The sequence below is a fragment of the Ciconia boyciana genome, chromosome 12 (genome assembly GCF_034638445.1).
Source record: "Ciconia boyciana chromosome 12, ASM3463844v1, whole genome shotgun sequence".
NCBI lineage: Eukaryota > Metazoa > Chordata > Aves > Ciconiiformes > Ciconiidae > Ciconia > Ciconia boyciana.
In genome coordinates, this window is record NC_132945.1 from 20,457,420 (window position 1) to 20,479,418 (window position 21,999).

The window sequence follows — 21,999 nt, forward strand, 5'->3', positions numbered from 1 at the left end:
AGGCTAGCTCACTAGGCCGCACTACTAGAATTAACTCTTTGATCAAGGGAAATAAAATCTAAATAAATTTGTCCTCACATTTTTGTAAGCTTGAAAATGAAGGAATTGTAATAGTTGCTCTGAGTTTTGGATTAAGCAGGTCTACCTGTAATTGTGAGACTACTGAATCAGAGTGTGCTGGGCTGGAAAACTGGTAAAGCTCTATCAGATGTAGTGGGAACGAAAGCAAGACATTAATTAGGAAAAAGAGATTATTTTAACACCCTACTAAATTTAAAAATTGTACTATGTTTAGGTTCTAATTCAAACAGAGGAGTAATTTTCTCCTGTGTTATGTTTTCACAGAAATACAAAAGGAGTATTACTTCCTATTAAGTTGCATTCAAATTTTTACAAGCCTATGTTTTGAGAACTTTAAAGAAAAATAAAAGTTCATAAGAACACTAGAACTAGCGCAAGACATTGGGGGGGGGGGAAGCAGTGTAAAATAAATTGTCTCTTTGTTGATCTTTAGATTTTTAAAGCCATGCTTTCATTTCCTAGATGTCAGAATTAACCACTTGGCATGTTCAAGGTCAACAAATTCTTGTTGCAGAAGCAGATGATGAACTCCAAACTCTTCAATCTATATGAAATCCTTCCTATCAATGCTATTGAAATAATGAAGTTTAAATTAAACTGAAATACCCACTGCCGTGCTATTTCAACACAAGAGCAAATATACAGCCTACTTGGATGACCCTGATTTGGAATGGTCTCAACTGTCTGGGGCGTGAGCATTTTTGAGAATGAGATTAGTGCCAGACTGGCAGTTGGATTAAATTTTTGACAGAGCTTAACATATAAGAATTGCCTGTGATCCTTAGTGAATAGAACGTGAAACTCACTGCTGCCTATTGAAATTGATTTCCTATGTAAGCAGCAAGCAGCTTTTGCCAAAGCCAACACAGGCCATTCAAGCCACCACTCAGCTGGGTCTCAATTTGCCTGTATGTTTCCGTTAACAGACTGTGTACTACGCAAAATAGACCACACTGCTCTGTTAAACAGTCATCTGTTGAACAGCAGGACCGTAGAGTAATAAAATCTATAGTGATTATTTATCTAATGAGAAATGTACAGAAAATATCCCTTGTATGAATTTAAAATTAGTTTCCCAAAGCACACTTGGGAATCCAGAGCTCTCTGAAATGTTTTTGTGTGGAGGTCACTGTTTCCTTTTTGTCCCTTCATGTCCAAATAATGATACTGCTGAAAATCACACTATTATTTTCAGGATTGCAAAGTCTAGCAAGGAAGGATTTTTCTATTATATAGCGAGATCAAAAGCCTGTAGAGAGTTGCTAATGTATTTTTTGAAGTTTTGCAACAGAGGATGTAGCAGTGTAAAATTCTTTGCTGGAGGAACCTGAACAGCTCTCCTAAGTGACTTCTGAAACATGATTCCCTGACTAGATGGAAGCTGGACATGAGAAGCTTGGGTTCAAAGCCAAATTATGCCACTGATCTGTTTTGTTGTTTTGTGCAATTTCCTTAGTCTTTTAATGACTGCTTTCTCCCTCCAGTCTTGTTTCATAGCTGGGTTTGCTTGTCTGTTTTACTGTTTATGTACTACCTGCACTGTAAGCCCCCCAGATATCAAGGTCTCTAGATTCTAGCTTTTCTGAGTGTTTACCTCTTTAGACTACTACCATCTGTTCTCAGGCTTTGTCGAGTACTTCTGAAATAACATGGGCAACGGCCAACTGGGCGAATTCACATGAAACCATATTTGGTGTAGCACTACTCTGCCAGTTCCTGGGAGCTGTTTTAGATACCTTATTTAAATTTTATTTTGTGTTTTGCATCTAGGTTAAACATGCACCTAAAACTGCAAAGACAATACAAAAAAAACTTTGCAAGTCAAATAATGTTTTCTTTACCCTACAGCTGAGGAGGGAGCACAAAGAGTTTCTGTATAGCTTGACCAGGTCACTTAAAGTTGGTGCAGCCAAAAATAGAGCCATGGTCTCCTGAATTCTGACACCAAGGCTAGTTGCTTCTTCTCCTGTCCTCTGTAATGAAAAACCATATTCAAGGTGGTGTCACATATCTGCTGTTTTCAGGCAGTGGAGTTTAATGAAGATTATTTAAGTAAAGTCTCCTGTACCATTTTCTAAATAGGATAACAGCTCTTAGATCATGCTTGCTAAGTATGCTCGAAGAATTAGATTGCTGTGAATTTTTTCCCTTTACCTGTAGAGCACTCCACTTAAAGTTATTCATGTAGAGTTCACTTTCACCTTTGGATTTTGCTTATAGTTCAGACACTTCTTCTGACCTTCACCTACCCGTTGGATAAGAAATCTTATAAGCTGCCTTATGCTTTCGAAGTAGCTTCTCTGCTCATATTTATCATGGCTGCACCAAGCCACAGCTTGCTTACTAAAACATGGTGTGCAGTTGTATCTTGGGTAATTACACTAATATTGTTGCTCATTCAAGTCAGTGAGTGATATATGGGGTGCGTACGTGCTGCTGTCATTCAAGCATACAATCAACTCCTTACTCTCTGTTGACTCGCAACGGAGAAGCTATGTTATTTTGAGTGGACAATGAATAGATGTACAGTTTTAGACAATAAAGTGTAGGTAATTTTGAATTTGTAACATTCACAAAATGATATTTAAACTAGATTGATTTTGCAGTAGCTACCTGAAACAATCTGAACTGGCACGATGGGTGCAAACTATGGAAGAAAGCTGTGCAGAAAAGAATTGTAAAAGGGCAACAGGGATTGAGAAAGCAGTCCTATAGGGATTTTAAACCTGAGACAGGAGGCACTGTTACATGGTGCTGTGGTAAAGCAAGTAACAGCAGTTGTTTGCCTTTATCTCCATACAATACCGTACGTAGGCATACTCATACCAGTGTTAGTCTGGTGAGTTCCGTCACAGCTAGCTATGCATGCGTAGTTATTTGAGTTCCCAGTAGCCTTGTACAGTATCCGCTGAAGTCTGCTGAATCTTCCTGGTAATTACTGAATGTGCTAGCTAGCAAAGGCTAATACGAATATTGCACTCTGTGCTGTAAGCTGTCCTTTGAGTACTGGATACACATTCCAATATTTAGTAATATCTAATGGATCAGAGAGCAGACAAAGGCAGATAAAAAACGCCAGTGTATTTTTATATCTGAAACTCTACAACTTCTTATAGCAGCTGAGCAGCATGATGTTGTGCATCTTTTTCCTTTGCATCCCTAGGTTAAGTTATTAAAGTCATAAGGAAAATAATATTTTTCCCCATATCTTACACTGAGATTTTCATGTCTGCTAGTAAGAGTCTTGAGAACTCTGTAAACTTTTTTTGTTCTCACCATATGATGTCTGAATATTTAATTCCAAAAATAGTCTTGCATCTAAGGGTACTTTTATTAGATCTGATTTCCTTGGTACATTCTAGATCATGTGACATGGTGTTTTGTCAGTAAATTGACAAAACCTAGTTTGCAGAGGAGAGAGAAAGGTGAACCCAGGAATAATGTGATATCTGCTACTTCATTTGAATGGAAAAAATATTTTACAGTATCTGTGATATCTACTGATTATAAAATTGTTTGTAGTGTATATCTGAAGATATCTCCACAGCAGTTTTCGTTTAAAAGCATGGTCTGTCACTAATGGGTCGACTACTTTATACGGCTTTTCTGTTCCTAGGCATTACTGGTGCAAGTTACTTTTTAATAGTCGTTAAACAACCATAAAATTAGGAAATGGCAATTAGGCTATGCTTTAATACGGTGCTGTGCAGGATCTACCAATACCTACGTTAGCTCTGTGCATGCTGAAGTCATAGTCCCCATAAGAAGCAGGTGTTTAAGTGTAAATAACCTGATTTTTGAAGATTCATTGTATACCATTACTGTATTTTAGTACTTCTGTGTACTTTAGTTCCTCCTTCTAGGAGGAACAGGGTAAAAATCACGGGTGTTGGTGAAAAATAGGCAAGCTTAATGCGCTAACATATTGTACGTTCTCCTGCTGGACCAGAAGGAGGGAAGAAACTGATCGGGGCACTCCAGGTAAGAAATAACGCTCTCAAATATTAATTACTATAATGGTATTGAGTAGGTTATCAGCTAAAGCCAGATGCCCTAACATCCACAGAGGAGGAGAGAGAGGATTATTCACAAGTGTTTGATGGACACAGCAAGTCAGCTGAATACTAATGTATTCCTTTCTTTTCAAGGTATCTACACTCCAGAACCACTCTGCAATTTCTGGTGGGCTCTTTTATCCACGGGGTTTATGTTTGTATATCATTTTAGCATCTTGCAGATTCTGGGATTGGTAAGTAAATACAGGTTAATAAATGGATAGTTTGCAAGTACATTCACAGTAAAAACACGGACTAGTTTTTCAAAGTGTCCAGATACGTATGGATAAGACTACTTGCATGCAAATTTCTAATTGCGTGTTCTAACAGGCATTTGTATGTCATATCTCACAAGTATTGATAAAATATTTCATAAATCGGTGATGTACCCGCATAAATCCATCTATTAAATGCACAACTGAATTTGGATCTGCTTTCCTTCTGAAAGTTGCCCTACTTGTGTTGAACCTAAACATTTTTGATTATTATGGTAATTTCAAAATTACCATTTTAGGTGTCTGAAGCAGTGCAACACAAAAATATTGTTAATTTATAAATTTGTTGTCACTTTCTCAGGTTACAGAAGTGAATTTGAACAACATGTTGTGCCCAGCTGTCTCAGATCCTTTTTATGGGCCCTGGTATCGAATCTGGGCATCTGGACATCAGACTGTCATGACCATGACTCATGGGAAGCTTGTAATCCTACTGTTTTACAGTGCTGTCCCCATCTTTAAATGTAGCGTGGACTTGCTTAGACTCCCAGCTAAGAAAATAGACTGACATTTCTCCCCACGGAGTAGTACGTGCAGGAAGCGGAGATACTTATACTGGAAAACAAAGAGGAGGGATGAGAGGACAATGTGTTTATACTTCTCCCCACAGTTTATTGCCTCAGAAACACCTCTGTAATCAAGTGAGGTTTTTTTTTAACTGCTGTTTCTCACTGCCTATTGCCAATGGCAAAATTAGTGGCCTTATTCTGGAAAAGGTTCGTGTTTTATACATTTTCTGTAGATTACAGTAGAATCTTGCTAAGCTACTGTTTAAAATTAGGCCAGGATCTGTCCACATTCCAGCAAAGACAGTGGCAGTGCTACCTCGTTTTGACTTATTTTCCATTAAATATAAGAACGCTTATATCATAGGATAGGAAATAAAGCTGAATTACAACACTCCACTGATGTGACAGGACACATGTTGAAGTGCATCATCCTGGCTTAACTCTTGGCACTTGAGTGTTGCAAAATGGTCACGGTGAAATGATGTACACTTATCTCCCAGTCGTAAGTGCAAAACAGTGAGGTTCTACTGTATTTTCTTTTAGCTGGTTGAAAATGTTGGGGAACAATAACTCATTCAAGTTTGCTGTTTTGTTTTGTCTTTTTTTAATCCGACTACTTAATTTCTAAGCTGCTGTGGATAAATATCTATCCGGCTAAGTCCCATCAGATCTTGATGCTTTGGAGGTGCTTTTATTTGAGTGAGTGGAAAAACACCATGTTGAAATAATTTCAAAAGACCATGTTACGTATAAGCTATGATAAGATATTTCATCCACTGTTCTGACCTGACTTTGAACAAAATGTTTTTTTTTCACTTAGCTTAGACCGGAGAGGGAGTGGAGATACAAAGTCCAATGTAAACATCAGAGTTTTCTTTTTTTACTTACTAGATTTTGAAACATTCCTCCTCTGTGTTCTACACTGATCCTCACTCAGTAGAGTGGTTAGTGAAGAAACAAAATGAAACTGCATTCTCTATCTTCAGCTCTTATACATTCTGTATACTGATCTTAAAATACAGATATAAAAAGGAACGTCAAATCAGTGCAGGCCTCTACTGAAAAGCAGGTGTTCCAGTTTACTAGTATGACTAAATCTTCCTGTTAACACGTCTTTTGGAGAACAGGATGTAGATAGGCAGAATGATAAATAGTAAACTGTGTGTACCTGTTCAAATTTTCCAAGGCTAGAGGAGAAACTGCTGGGCAGAAAGATGGGAAATCTTGAGTGTGTTCCTCCAGATAGTTAAATGTGAGTCTGTTATGCAGACTGTTGTGTTTCAGGGCTGCAGAATTTTGTTGTACAAAAGTTTGTTGCAATTTATAGATTCATTGTGTTGTCAAAGCTGTGACTTGTAAGATAAAACAAAACCATCATACCTCCTCCAGCTGGATCACCTGAAGATATGTTCTGAAGTTAAGGTGCAGTCATTTATACCTCGAGAAGGAAAAGTAAGAATGAGAAGTAGTTGACTTTTTTTTTTTCCTTAAAAAGAAAGATTTTCATTGGAGAGGGAACAAATGGCTACTTCAAATATTTTTACTCCGTATGATTAAAAAAAAAAGTACACCTCAATCAGAAATATATTGTCCCACGTTCTAATTTACAAACTGGTTTCTGGCTGTCTTCCATGCCTTGCTGAGTATATGTAGACATAATAAATATACTGTACTCTCACAACCTGAGAACATGAGACATACACCTGAACTATCCATCAAAGACGTATAGCTAGTCTTAGTTACACAGACTATACGGCTCCTTGTGTTTTTAATCAAAATTCAACTTGATTCAGCTAAGCACCTGATAATAAGAACTACCAGCATACAGAGCCAACGGTCAATTGTTGATCCTGCAAATGTCCAAGTACTCAATGAATTTCACTGAGTAGTCTCACTGCTGCCTCAGTAAAGCTGGGCATATGTTGCTTAAGTATTTGTGGAGTGGGGCCTAAAGAAAGAATGCGTGGGTACTGAAGGCTTGAATCCCTCAGTGGAAGACCACTCAAGGAGCTGCTGGAGCGACAGAAGTTCTTGCTATTGATTTCAGCAGATTGAGTATTTCACGACGAAGCACAGGGTGTTGCTGGGAGATGCTAAGATGCACAGTGCTGGATGTTAAAGCATGCCCCCTATTAATATACTTCATCTCCTATGAATAGCTGAGGGAAATATACAGTGATTCTTCCCTCCCCATAGTTACTGTCAAGTGTATCACGGTTTATTTATTTACTTAAGGCATTTTGCCAAATTCATATGTTGGATTCAATCCTGTTTAGAAGGAATGTTTGGTATTACAATAGAATGATTTTAGCCAAATTTTGCAAATGTTTTAGCATTATTATTTGCTTAACTTTATTTGTGGTTGGTTTTGTTTCTTTTTTTTTTTTCCCCCCCAGAATATTGTAGCTACTGGAAAAATTTCTGAGTTATGTGAAAGTAGCAGCCTTTTTTTGCCTTTTTTTTTTTTTTTTTTTAATGACAACATTTCCTATCTATAGCCTGTATGCTTCAGGGCATTCTAAACAAGTATAAACCAGCTGCTGTTTGGCACCATTGACTGCCTCTGGTCAATTAAGACTGCAGCAGCATTTAAATAAGCTCAGGTGTCTCACTCAGTTCAGGCTGTTTGCTTAGAATGCAAGATTTGTGAGCTTTTCTGACTGACTGAAAATTCAGTAGCAGGAATGGCAATGATGTTAAATACAGCTGACATGAGGGAATCCCTGGGGCAATTTGGATGAAAGGATTCTTGGTGCAGCTGTGCCACTTGCACCATTGACTCTGAAAGCAGAGCCATGGTAGGTGACTGCTCCTGCCTTCCCTCCCACCCTGTATCACAGATGTCTGTTTCTGTCACTGTGCTGTGACTCACGCTTTTCTCTGTTATGCTGGTCCAGTTGTTTTGAGGCACACGAGAAATTTCAGGCATAATTTCACAACATGGAGTATGCTGACAGAACTTCCATCAAAGCCAATGGGACACTCATATTCTCCTTCCAAACCTTACCTTGCGCAGGTTCTGGAGCTTGCTGAACTCCTCTATACCAATTTAAGTTGCTAAAATGGCTAACTGAACAAGGTAGTTCAGCAAAAATGTAGAGAGGTAAACCAACTACTACGCTCAATAAGGATTTTAGAAGTATTGGAGCTGCTGTAAAAGAGTCAAATAGTGCAACTGGAGTCAGGTGGGAGGGAAGGCAGTGGAACCTTCACATTTTTGACGATAAGCTGTTGCTTCTTTGCTTGTTGTACAGTATCAATGAAGCTGGCTGAGTTAGAATAGAATCATTTAGGTTGGAAAAGACCCTTAAGACTGAGTCTAACTGTTAAACTAACACTGCCAAGTCCACCACTGAACCATGTCCCTAAGTGCCACATCTACATGTCTCTTATTTAAAAGACCTCCAGGAATGGTGACTCCACCACTTCCCTGGGCAGCCTGTTCCAATGCTTGACCACCCTTTCAGTGAAGAAATGTTTCCTAAAATCCGATCTAAACCTCCCCTGGCGCAACTTGAGGCCATTTCCTCTTGTGCTATCACTTGTTACCTGGGAGAAGAGACCGACCCCACCTCTCTACACCCTCCTTTCAGGCAGCTGTAGAGAGCGATGAGGTCTCCCCTCAGCCTCCTTTTCTCCAGGCTAAACAACCCCAGTTCCCTCAGCCGCTCCCCATCAGCCTTGTGCTCCAGACCCTTCCCCAGCTCCGTTGCCCTTCTCTGGACACGCTCCAGCCCCTCAATGTCTCTCTTGTAGTGAGGGGCCCAAAACTTAAATTATTTCCTCCCCCCCTTGCCACTTTTTGAAGGTTTTTTTAAACTTAGTATTTAATTTTGGTTTACGGTATGACACCAAGAGAAAGTGTATCAGGATACCTGAGACACAAGCTTCACAGAAGGTGAAGAACAGGTCAGAATGGGAGCAGAAAGGGAATGAACTTCTGAAGCTGATATCATGGAACTTCACATCCTTTATTCCTCAGCTGTCCCTGGTATCTGTTTGGAATATGCATCAGACAGAGCTTGTTCAATGTGCAGGATATTGGTTTGAATGGGAAAGCAGAATACTTAATCTCCATAGGGATTATTTATTCTCTTCCCTGGCAGAGGCTGATTTTTCTCTTCCCTGAATGGTTTACTTTAGAGGCAGTTATGCTGTACGGATTACTTCTTTGGTTGCTTTTATGCTTATTTATGCTGGAAATTAAAGAGCAAAACTATACTGCTATTCTTGAAAGCTAACTGGCATTCTCTCCTGTGGCATAGATTATGCATGCAATCTGTGTCACGATAACTTGAAGCTGTTGCCCAGTACCCGGTGATGAGGTTTCACATTGCAGCAGCGCAATGTACAACTGAAAGGGTAGTCCTGGTCCTCCCTGGGCAACTGTTCCGACATCTTTTGTCACAGTACTAACAGCGATGAAAACATTAGCAATAGCTGTGGGGCAGAGCAGGAGGTGGACCATGTATTCCTTTCAGCAGTGGCTTAAGCCAACTAAAATCTCACCCTGAAGCGGACCGATTTGCTGTCCACTAGCAAGGCAGGCACAATACCAGAAAAACATTCTTGTGCAGTGCCGATGCCCAGACTTCAGAGAAGTAGGTATGCATTAAGGTGTCTGAACAGAGCCCTCTGCTCTCCTGATTTTTAGTACTGCAGGCACTGCAAACAAAAGAAACAAGGAGCAATGAAATTGGTTACTCTTTCTGCCAGTGAATGACTGTCTAAACTTGCCTCCAAAGGTACACATAAATGCAGCATCAGGAACTACAATAAACTTGTTTACTGATCGGTTTGTTTATGCAGCCTTAGAGTACGTAGCCCTCCAAAGCAGAAAAGTGAGCTAGTAAAATTTCTGCACCTCTATAACATCTGGCGATTCAGCCTGTGAATATTGAGATTATTGTGCCAAGGCTTTAGCTGTCCCGGATACATTCAGTGCTGTTTTTCAAGGATTCAGACACTGTACGCTATGTTTGAGCTGTATCTATTTGTTTAACTTCCTCCTATTTAAGCACCAAAGACGAATTTGCGTCTTGTTTCTTTTGAAGTGTGAACATTAACAGCTCTTGTGTAACTCAATGAAAAGCCACAGCCTATGAACACACACCTATACGTCGTTTTGGTTCAGCTTCGTAGGGCTTGACAAACACTGCTTATAAGCAAAGCCTACTTGTGCTTAAGCAGATGCTGCCTTGCTGAAGTTGGGAGGCACAAAAAGTCAGTCCGTTTGCATACCTTAAGATTATAGCGTACCTCATTGTAGAGGTACCGTCTGTTTCTGGCCACAATCGGGGGTCTGGTATTTCTGTATACTTGATATCATCTTGTAAAGCCCGATTGTATTTTCCTTTCAGAAATGGCTATCTGCAACCATTACATTACTGTACTTTACTTTTATGTCCTAAGTCTTGCACCTGAACCACAGCATTCGTTTCCTGTGCATCTACAGCTGATGGAAAATATAGATGTGCTGTTTTTCTTGCTGTTGCAGTTTTTTCACTAGAGGCGGATTCTTAGGAATTAAATTGGTCCTAACAGTTAACAAAGCTCCAAAAAGGCCAAAAACCAGGAAGAGGGCGTATGCCAGCCCTTCTGTGAGGAGGCGAGAGGTTTCTACAGGCAGACAGGTCAACTTTGATGTTTTCATTTTTACAGTGACAAGACTCATAACAAATCTGTTGATTTTTGTGATCTCGTACTCAAAGTGATCTTGCTGTAAATCTGTCTTGCAGCTTTTAGTATAACTTAGTCAAAGCCAAGCTGGGTGGTTTTTTTTTAAAATTATTTTATTTTTCTTCAGGGTCAATTTTGTACTTTTAAAAACTTATTTCTGCATTTACTGAGTCATTATCTCAATGCTGCAGAGGACGCAGCAGGCAGAACAGTGAGCATACCCACACCACTCTCACCAACCAGACTGTGCCAGGGAGCTGGAGTGGCTCAGGCTCCGGGCTGAAGCACAAAGCAGTTTTGGCAACTCGCAGTTCCAGTTACCCAACCCTCTAGTTCAAGCGTGGCGTTACCCAGGCACAGAATGGTACGGCAAGGGCAAGGATGGATGTGGAGAGGCTCAACTGCCACATATGCTGTTAGTTCTGAATAATTTGTAAGAGTGTTATAAATTTTGTAAACTTTTTAATGTGCTAAAACTTGGTTATGAGGTGACATTTACAAATAAGGGGTAATTTGTGTACTTGTTTTTTGTACTTTGGTCTGATGGGGTTTTTTTGTTGTTGTTGTGCCCTAAGCCCAGATCACTGGGCAAATAGTTGTTAAACCTTTGGATTAAAACAAATAAATGCATTTTAATGGATACTGTACAGTTTTGTTATCATTCTAATCGTGCTAGGCATGGAGTCTGCCTTACATAAGACACTTTAAAACTAGATAAGAAAACCAAAATTGACTTTCCACTTCAATTTGTAATATTAACAGTTAGAGTCACAGAGGGACTTTAATATTAGATAGCTAATCATCAAATTGGGTAAGAATATGGATACGCCTCTCTTAAGCAGTCTGTACCACTAGATGTAGTCTACCTTGCACGTAGCAGTTTCTGGAAGTGAGAACAATGATTACCGGGATTTCTGGAAGTTCGAAGCATTTAAAACTGTTTAAAACGTGACCTGTGCCTGTTATCCATCAATCAACACAAGCCAAGCCTGAATTTACTGGCAGACCTCACTGTAGGACATAAAGCCTTTAATCACTGTTTAAATATTCCCTGTCCATGTCTTTCAGGTAAAGAGCTCAGGAAACAGGATTATAGTATTAAGATGCTTTCTCTATGCTGCTTCCACTGTTCTTGCCCCAACTTTGGCAGTGTCTTTTCCTTCCTGTTCTGTGTCACTTTAGTAGAAGATCATAGAACAGGTACAGAAGTTTTCCGCTCAAAACTTTGTTCGAAAAGCTACTGTAATTAAGGTACTCGGACAATCTCACACCCATAGGTGTGAACACTTCAGAAATGTTTCTGTCTCTAAGTAAAAAATACACTGAAATAGACTGCAATGATGTGACCCAGTACATCTCAGACAAGCAGGTATTTCATTGTGTAAGGTTCCTGGCAAATACTGTTCCTGGAAAAAGAACATACTGGACATCCCCACCTGTATTACCATATATGCACTGTAGAAGTTTTAAGTTTTCATGCAGCTGGGGAACAGAACCAATTCTCCAGCTTAATTTCTCTTGAACAGTATAAAGACTGATACAACAGCTGAAGTAGAAATCTCCTGTGAAGTGCTGTGTGGATACCTGAGAAGAACTAAGCAAGCAATTTCCTTTTTCAGGCACTGCTCATTATCCTCTGCATCTCTCTGTAACTCTAAGTGTAAGTCAGCCTTTCATTGTTTAATACCAACATATATGTAAGAATAAGCAAATTTGCACCTCTGAAACATCCTTAATACTATTTTGCTAGTTTGATTTGTATAGTGTGATAACTACATAGCTGGCTAAAATAGCAAGGAGAGTGGGAAAGTTTTGGTAGGCAGTTTTAACTAGCTATACATCTCAATGGACTGTGAGTTTTAGGTAGGTTTTACCCAATTCAGACTAATGATCCCAAATCTGTGAGATGCTAAAACAACAATGGAAGCTATTTACACAGGCAGGTTTTCCCTTCAGAGGTGGTTTGTTTTTTTTTTTAATCTTCTAAATCAAGGCTTCAAAGCAAGCAGAGTAATGGCTGTGTCAATCTTCAACATCTAAAGGTTACATGGATTTTATTGGTTTGTTTTCAAAGACTTTGCATCTACAGACAGGAGATCTATTAATACTGAATTAGTCAAAGGCAAACAAAACCACATCTAAAATCAGATCCAAATTCCAGAGAGATGTTCTTGCTTTGTCTCTGGAATTATCCTACAGAGGAAAGATGCTCCCTTCAACTCAGACTCGGCAGAAGATGCCTCTCAGTGCACTAAGACTTTGGCTCAGGGAACAAAGTTCTCCAAGTCAGTTGTACCTGTCTGGGTACTTTGTTTGGTCATCAGCTGGACTGTGGCTTTGTTGCTTCACAGGAACACGCTCCTTCCCTTCTCAAACAAAACATCTCCTTGGTATCAGCCCAGGTAGCCATACTCACACAGAGGTTTGCCAAGGCTTCCTCACCCATTGACCAACGCCCCAGGAAGCTCTGCTACCAAGCCAGAGCTACTCCAGGCACACTGAAAACTTGTGCTGACAGTTAAAGCACTGTTAAAATGTTAAAATGACAGTTAAAATGAACTAAAGCTTGTGGTGTGCTGTTCTCACGGGATCTGCTTAAGTAAAACAATTTAAAAATGGCCCCAGGGTGTTAAGACTAAAAGCTTTTGGGGCAGGGGAAAAGACTTATTCCCTGGCCTTCCGTACTTCGCAGGAAGCCTGTATGTCAATGCAAACTCTACGCTATAATTTTTTTCCATAAAATTTGGTCAACATGACAGTCTACGCATTAGCTAGATATGACATGTGAGATAAAGAAACCCCTCATGGCAAAGCAAGCCTAGGTATTCTTTAAAATCACACTTACTACTGTAAGAGTAATACAAAGAAAGTGTATTGAAATTATTTTAGGTGAAACTTCAAGATATTCTTTGATACACACTTTGCCACATTATTCTGTTGCATAATGTTACTACAAGTAGTGTAGGCAATGTATTGGGGTTACACCAGGATAACTGGTTCTGCAACAAAGTTTTGATTAAAAAGGTTGAAGCCACTTCTCCCTCTCAGAGAATAAGGAGCCCAAGCCTGGACAAAATTCCATGTTTGAAGTTAGACATAAAAAGTACAAACCTGAACTGCTAACCTACATAAATCCTGATAGATATACTGGTATAAATAATGATAAAACTGACGTAACTGATATAAATGCCGATTTAACTTGGAGTGTTTAGTGACTCGCTTCTGAATTAGACTGAGAGCTGCACACACCTGTCCACAGTCTGTTCCTACAGCAGGCAAAATGGGAAGACAGAGTTAATCACATGCAAATATTCCCAACACATCTTTAGCCGTTAGCATTAACACTAACCGCAAATGCTTCCATAAAAAAAATTGACCAAGCCACACAATTAAATAGAGAAACATAAAAAGAAACGGGGATTCTTTTTCCTTATTTTATTGGGTAAATGATTTAAAAGGTAATAACAATAGTGTTAAAACTACTACAATATCTTTCCACAGCCATATCTCACAGACCCACAGATAACCTTCTCTATATATATTTTTTTTGCTTTTTCCTCATTTTTCTCTTTTTAAGCCGTACTTATATTAAAATGCCCATTTCAACAGTTTCTTCACACTAATAGCAATTAAATGTGGAAGGAAGGAGGATCTAGTTATAAAGGAAGGGGGTTCAGGTAATCTGTGATATTATTGTAATCAATCAAGTTACTAAGGAAGGAAGGAAAAGACAGAGGCCTTCCAAGCTACGCCAGGTAGCTCTAAGCCCATCGTGTGTCACCATTGCATTAAAGATAACTCAAGATGCTGGTGAACAATTTAAAGTAATTTTTTTTGTAACATATAAAACACTAAAATAACTTAGAAACTAGATCCAAATATCTTGAAAAGAATCAACTTTGATATACAAAAACAGTCATAAGTTGTTACAAAAGTTTCAAACAAAAGTTTGTTTTCTCAGTGCGTTTATGTACCAGCGCAATTACTGGGTCCAGAGCAAAGAAAGAGGTTTTTCTTTTTTATTTTTTCTTTAACAGTAATAAAAAACGAGGAAAACATATCTTTGTATATAAAGAATCATTGCTGGTCTTAAGAATAAATGTAACCAGAAACCCTTAAATCTGAGAGGCACACTTTGGGTTTCTCTTTTTTTTTTTTTTTTTTAATTTTTTTTTTCTTAAACATAAAAGGAAAGTCACCAGTTTATTTAAATGGAGGAGATATTCAGACTCCCCAAATAAACTTAATTCAATTAACATCACTAGCAAAAATCAGTTAGAAACTGTACAAAAATAAAAAAGTTAACACATTTAATCCTGCAGGGATTTTGTAAGGACTGGAAGGCAGGCTTTAGGAGCAGCATTTGGGCATGGCTGGAGGCTTCTTTGGTTCGATCTAACACACATAAGAGATGTAACCTACTCCAGACAACAATTTTAAAAACCCGCACATTAGGAGACAAGTAAAGAGGTCCGTATACAAACGCCAGGGTGTGCAAATGGATTTGACTGCCTCGATGCAATAGTGTATCTGAGGTCAGAACTCTCGTGTGCCCTCCCCCTGCTACGATCAGCATTGGGGTTGAGATGGAGAAAAGTCAGTGCTACAGCAGTCCAGGCAGAAGGAAGGCCACTTGAAGCATGACTAAGGACTAGTTTCATGTCACGTCTACACTTTTGTTGTCTAACTCAGTTTACAGAACAGGGTTTTTTTAGGAACGTGAAGCAAAAGAATTAAAAAAACCCCCGACAATCTCTTTAATGAATAAGGCAAACTGAGTAGTGCTCATAAAAAATTAGCATTCCAACTTCAAAAACAGTGAAGTAAGCTACTTGGTTGTACCTTAACTTCGTATAAAGTACCCCAAATTAAAAAAAAAATAATAAATTTTTAAAAATCTGTATCTAAACCCAGCAATCTATCTAAAAGGGTATGAAACATAACTACAAGGGAATGACATTTGTGAAAGCAATTGTTGATCAGCTGTAAGCAAACAGACCTATTCTGTCCCAGTGCATGTCACAGTGAACTGCACGTTTTGTACAAATAAACCCACAATTACACAGAAACAATCCATAGCGTTTTCAGCATTTGCATGCTGAGGAGGTAGGTGCCCTAGAAACACTGTAGATAGACTGATTATTCCAATCTTTAAAAAAAAATCCTACAATCTGATTGACCACAGACTCTGTAACAGTTTTTTAATTAGCGATACAAAACTCTGGTCTAGAAGGGTCTGGCATTAACTCATTTCGAAAGCACACCTTTACAGTTTGTATAACACCCTTTTAACTCTATTTTTAAGCAACAGCTACTAAGAGATAGACAAAAATGCATTGTGCATTATGCTGTATACAAAAAGGAGACAAAACTATCCTTTTCCCCCCCAAGCCATGGTGGGAAGTATTGCTGACCTTGTCCTTAAAAACCTGCAGGATTGTTTATTCATCAGTATATCATTATTACACTGGTAAGAAATTCTGTATAACATCTGCATATATCGAAGATTTTTTAAAAAATCTGATATGATTTTAGATCCGCATGACCAGTCACGTGACCTGCTTGAGGTTGATTAGCACCTTTCAATACATATATATTTTTTTATATAATAGATCTTTTTAAAAAACTTCTAACAATGAGCTCATACAGAAGCATGAGCATGCTGTAACGAGATGACAGATAAAGATGGGGTTGGATGACTTTTTTTTTTGCAGCAGCAGCAGCAGAATGATTCAGTTTGTGCTCAGTTTCCCTATAAGGGCAAGAAAAAAACCAACACAACTCTTATCAGGTAGCCACTTGTTCACAATTTCCACTTGAAGACTAATCCATTTAAAAGTGTTCCCCAAGTAGAAACAAGACAACAGTATCATCCAAAATAGCCTCTGTATAAACATCTATTAATTTTTGCAGCTTCTGGCTGGCATCTCTTGGCTCCTGAAATTTCAGGCCCTCTGCTTATAAATTAAGGCATCACAACTGAAAATGTTAATATTTGGACATCAAATGCTGTGGATGAAGGAATGCCAAAGACCTTCTACAAGAACCTCCATAGAAATTAAGTGGCAAAGCTAACCTCACGTAAGAGAGGAGCATCTGTTTTTGAAACCCTACTGAAACATTTCTACAATTAGTCTGATTATTTTTTTTTTTTAACAACTGAATTTTAATTGATTTTATCGATTTGGATTTTATATATCTATATATTTACAAACATTCATTATTCAAGATAAGTGGAATTTCTGCTTACTGTGGTTTACTTACTGTGGTTTACATAGTAGGAAGGTCTTTTCTATAACAGATGGCATGTGTTGTCCCCTAGAATATGCGCTGAACTACAACAGGTATTAGTGGGAGTTCTGCAGGCACAAGAGCAAGGAGCGAGCTCCTACCATGTACTGGGCTTGCAAATATACCACACATACCTTGTACTAAATCCTATTTTTACAGCAGGAAAACATTCCAATCAGTTTTCTTTCTTCTACCGTGTGGAGGGGTATCAGAATTATTACACAGTACTTACAGCTCTCAAGTACTATTCCTGTAATAGATGAAAACATGTAAAATTATGGCATATTTGTCCTGTGCTCTTTTACAACAGTTTTTTTTCTTTTTTAAACAATAGTTAACTTTATCTAACTATTCATGACTTGATAAAACTTAACAAGTTCAAAAAGCAGAAGAAAGAACAAAACAAGGATTTTTCTTTTCCAAAATAGGTTTGCTATTAAAAAAAAAAAAAAAATCTCGCTTTAAAAAAATCCCCAAAAACCTGACACCAGAGCAGACTCAATATAGTTTGCTAGAATGTCTGGCGTATTTGCTATATTTTTTCTATGAATTTTATATATAAGCATATAGTTATGTCATAGTCAAAGGCACTAAAATCTAAATCCATTTTCTTCCTAATACGACATCTGCTACTCACCAACCTGTTTTTAAAAACAAACGTCACTCCCAATTTGAGCTCATCAGGAAGGCATCGTCTCATTACAAATGCGTTATCATGACTAGTCTTGACAGGGCTGGGCTGCCCTCGATTCCCAGCACAGAACAGGAGACAAAGGTACGTGGTAGCCTACCGGATTACGCCATGCCCTGTCAATGAGACCCCTTGATTCTGGAAATGCTGCCATGTTAACATCACCTCTCATTGTACATGTCATCGCTTCTCTTCATCCAAAAAAGCATTTTGTATGTCAGCCTTGACATTTTGGCTGTATGTGCTGGATCTGAAGATCATGTATATAGCTACATGAAATCCTTACTGTGGGGTGAGATATTGTACACACAACATCATTAAGAACATTATGAAAATGCAATTCATTGTCTAGTATAATACCTGAATCTGATATGTTTCATTCCCTGTCACACCTATTCATGCAAAAGCCATGAATGCCTTTTTGCTAAGCAAAGCATCCCTAGCTGCAATCCTTAAACTCTTCCTTCCATCCACAGTCACAGAAAGCCTTGATTGATATAATTCAATGTTAATGAAGTAAAAATTTAAAATTTCATAAAAAACCCAAGGGCTATATATGCTGCAAAAAAATCTGCAGTGACTCAATAATAAAAAAAGTATGGGAACTTTGTAGTAATGCAGTTTTCCCTCCCGTTGCCATGATGAGCTTAACCAACTAAGAAGCCTCAACATGGCAACGGAAACTATCATCATAAAATGGTACAGTAATAGAGATAGCTAGACCAAGAAGGGGCAGGGTCTCCTGGGAAGAGGTCTGCAGAGAGGTCCAGTGACTGGTCATGCGGCTCAGTGTCAGGAATAATGGTTGTATGGTGGAAGGGGGTGCCCAATACCATTTTGGAAGTGATGATGCTGACGATGGGCAAGGTACTCTGTGTAGCTCATCGTCATCTTCTCACTACGGTACCTAGAAAAGAGCAAAGAAGCAAATTCAAGACCTGTTACCAGGAAGCTGTAAGCAGCACTAAAAATACTGCACGAGTGGTACGTTTAATGATAGCAGCTCTGCACTTCTGATGTTAGGAATTAGACTGACGTCAGCTGCACAAGGGCAGGGAGGGAACCGCCTCGGTTGTCAGGGTCATCCTTGAATCACATGACAAACAAGTGCTTATGAAAAATGTTTTAAGCAAACAGAACTGTTGAAAATTGTTGCCTACTATGTTGCTCAAAGTAGACGGAATAGAAACTAATGATGATTTACTGAGAATGTCCCGTATCTTCAGCCAACTCTCTCTATAAAACCTAGGAGAAAAACTCTAAACAAGCACTACAGATTTTTGGGCTGTTTTTAAACAATCAGTATCAATTGTCTGCCAAATTCTGCTTTTAAAATAATCCCAGCTACATTAAATGGGATTACATTATTTTTAGACTAGAATCATAGAATTGTAGAATATCTCAAGTTGGAAGGGACCCATAAGGATCATCGAGTCCCACTCCCTGCTCCTCACAGGACTACCTAAAACTAAACCATATGACTAAGAGCTTCGTCCAGACACCCCTTGGACTCTGACAGCCTTGGTGCTGTGACCACTCCCCTGGGGAGCCTGTTCCAGTGACTGACCACCCTCTCAGTGAAGAACCTTTTCCTCATGTCCAGTCTGAACTTCCCCTGACGCAGCTTCACTCCATTTCCTTGTGTCCTGTCGCTGGTCACCAGAGAGAGGAGATCGGCACCTCCCCCTCCGCTGCCCACCTTGAGGAAGGTGTAGACTGCAATGAGGTCACCCCTCAGCAATGAGGTCACCCCTCAGCAATGAGGTCACCCCTCAGCCTTCTCTTCTGCACGCTGAACAAACCAAGTGACCTCGGCCGCTCCTCCTAAGTCTTGCCCTCAAGGCCTTTCACCATCTTGGTCGCCCTCCTCTCAACACACTCCAATAGTTTGATGTCCTTCTTATATTGAGGCACCCAAAACTGCACACAGTACTCGAGGTGGGGCCGCAGCAGTGCAGTATCGAGCGGGACAATCACCTCCCTTGACCAGGTAGCGATGCTGTGCTGGATGCACCCCAGGACACGGTTGGCCCCTTTGGCTGCCAGGGCACACTGTTGACTCACGTTCAACTTGCCGTCAACCCAAACCCCCAGATCTCTTTCCATGGGTCTGCTCTCCAGCCCCTCGTCCCCCAGTTTCTATGTATAACCAGGACTACCCTGTCCCAGCTGGAGAATCCTACACTTGCTCTTGTTAAATTTCATATGGTTGGTGATTGCCCAGCTCTCTAGCCGATCTCTCCGCAAGGCCTCTCTACCCTTGAGGGAGTCCCACAATTCCTCCTAGTTTAGTATCATCGGCAGGCTTAATATACATTTGGCTCCTGCGTCCAGGTCATTTATAAAAACATTAGAGAGCACTAAAATTGAGCCCTGGGGAGCCCCACTGGTGACTGGCCGCCAGCCTGATGTAACCCTATTTACTAAAACTCTTTGAGCCCGACCCGTCAGCCAATTGCTCACCCAATGTGTTACGGACTTGTCTAGCTGTGTGCTGGATGTTTTGTCCAGAAGGATACTGGGAGAGACAGTAGCAAAAGCTTTGCTAAAATCAAAAACCCCCACACCTACTGCCTTCCCTTGGTCAGCTAGATGGGTGACCTTGGCATAAAAGAAAATTAAGTCGGTTAAGCAGGACTTTCCCCTCGTGAACCCGTGCTGGCCATGATCAATGACTGCGTTGTCTCTCAAGAGTTTTTCAATAGCTCCCAGAATAACCTCCTCCATAATTTTACCAGGCACTGAAGTGAGACTGACAGGCCTGTAATTGCCAGGGTCTTCCTTCTTGAAAAATGGGACGACAATTGCCAGCTTCCAGTTGGCTAGGACCGCTCCAGACTCCCAAGATGGTTGAAAAATAATGCAGAGAGGTCCCGCAATAACATCGGCCAGCTAGACGTAACTAAAAGGAGAATCCAGGCCCTGACAACAAGTATTTTGGGTATACTTGCATCAGTATTGTTTGACAACAAGGAACATATTGCCACATTTACAGTTATCTGTAGAAGTGTAAAATCTACACAAAAACAACACTATTCCACATTTCCACAAATTCCACTTAGAAAGACCTTGCATAAGAGATCTGACAGATGAGATTTGGTGAATCCAGCTACGGTGACTTAAAATATTGCCACCTCTCCTTTCTATCATATTTTTCTTCTGGAGTTGCTCTGGTTGTTCTCTTTTAGGTCTGAAAAAACCACAACAGATGGCTCAACCACTTGCACTCCCATCCCAACACAAAAGTTTAAACTACCATGGAGTTCCCAACTACAGCAATTAAGGTGGCAAACGCATTTGCTTCTGTTGCCTCTTTGCCAGAGGAACAGAGCAGAACACCTTACGCTTGCAGCTTTTTGCTTCAGGGGACGTGTTTCAGAGCACCAAAGGTGCCCACACTCACTTGATGCAACAAGTTAATATGTACTAATTTACCAAATGGCCGCTGGTCCTTGCCGAGAGATGAGCTGCAGCTCTTCTTGAATTGATGTGACTGGTGTGCGGCACTCCGCACTTGACGAGTAAGCTGGTCTGTGAATGAAATCCCCTGCCGCTATGAAACTAAACCATGAGCTTGGCAGTTAATGAAGCTGGTTGTAAGTGGGTCATGAAGCAGGCCACAGGCAGCCCGACTAGAATCGCATCTGCTCCGTTAAGCAGGTGGGAGAGAAAACGCAGTTACTGTCCTTATGCGTTCTAGAGCCCTAGAATTGGTACGCTTCTTTCAGCTCCCCTGTTTTTTAGTTCTCTTCTTCAAAATGTGGCCAGAGCTACTGGGTATTAACTTGAAGTGAGCATAGTTAGCAACAGACTAGTTTTGATCAGCTTAAAGCTTTATTCACACACAGGGCATTTACTTTAATTCAGAAGAGACTTGAAAAAGAAGTTAAAAGCACTGATTCCACTCTTCTAATAGATGTTTTACTGTATGACAAGAAGTTATTAAAACAAGGCTCTAAAAAAGGTTGATGCTGGGAAATGGTTACTATTTTAATACTACTGTTTATAATAGGTCAGCAGAAGCTGAGTTTTTAAGCAAGTAAAACAGCCAAAAAAAATTTATTCTGAACATTAAAAATTATGCTTTGTTTAGTCCACTTATCAGGCCAGTGATTTTGCTAGCAGTTTGGATGTTGTGAACGTAAATACACTAAACACGGGGGGTTTGGTGGGGGTTTTTTTTGGGAGGTGAGTTTTTGGGGGGTTGTTTGGTTTGCTTTGTTTTGTTCTGTGCTCACATGCCATTGCTCCAAACAAAATCATGTAGCTGGAAGAAAATGTGTGCTATATAGTTTTTGTTTCTTGGAAAAATATATTCCTTATTTACTGAGGTGTACAGAAATTGCCATTTAAGAACTATAGCACTGTTACTCTTGCCCTCAGTTATCTCCATATATTCTTTTTGAACAGAAGGTAAC

At 39.7% G+C, this 21,999-nt stretch overlaps 2 protein-coding genes across 6 annotated transcripts in view; one reads left to right on the forward strand and one right to left on the reverse strand.

Annotated features, from left to right (window-relative positions):
• TMEM164 (transmembrane protein 164) overlaps positions 1 to 11,233 on the forward strand; it is a 50,906-nt gene extending 39,673 nt beyond the window's left edge. Inside the window, exons 6-7 of the mRNA XM_072876654.1 lie at positions 4,230 to 4,330; positions 4,713 to 11,233. Coding sequence (XP_072732755.1) covers positions 4,230 to 4,330; positions 4,713 to 4,919 — 308 coding nt within the window. The 3' untranslated portion in view covers positions 4,920 to 11,233. The remainder of the gene's footprint in view (positions 1 to 4,229; positions 4,331 to 4,712) is intronic.
• Positions 11,234 to 14,019: 2,786 nt separating this feature from the next.
• AMMECR1 (AMMECR nuclear protein 1) overlaps positions 14,020 to 21,999 on the reverse strand; it is an 81,830-nt gene continuing 73,850 nt past the window's right edge. Inside the window, exons 6-8 of one of the 5 annotated variants that reach the window (XR_012044732.1) lie at positions 18,415 to 18,488; positions 16,864 to 17,140; positions 14,020 to 16,351 (exon numbers count right to left, since the gene is read on the reverse strand). Coding sequence is in view for 3 of the 5 variants with exons in the window: in XM_072876822.1 (XP_072732923.1) it covers positions 17,031 to 17,140; positions 18,415 to 18,488 (184 nt within the window). In the remaining 2 variants the exon portion in view is untranslated. Of the gene's footprint in view, positions 18,489 to 21,999 lie in introns of all 5 variants that reach the window. The other 4 variants (XM_072876822.1, XM_072876821.1, XM_072876823.1 and 1 more) reach the window with 4 other exon arrangements.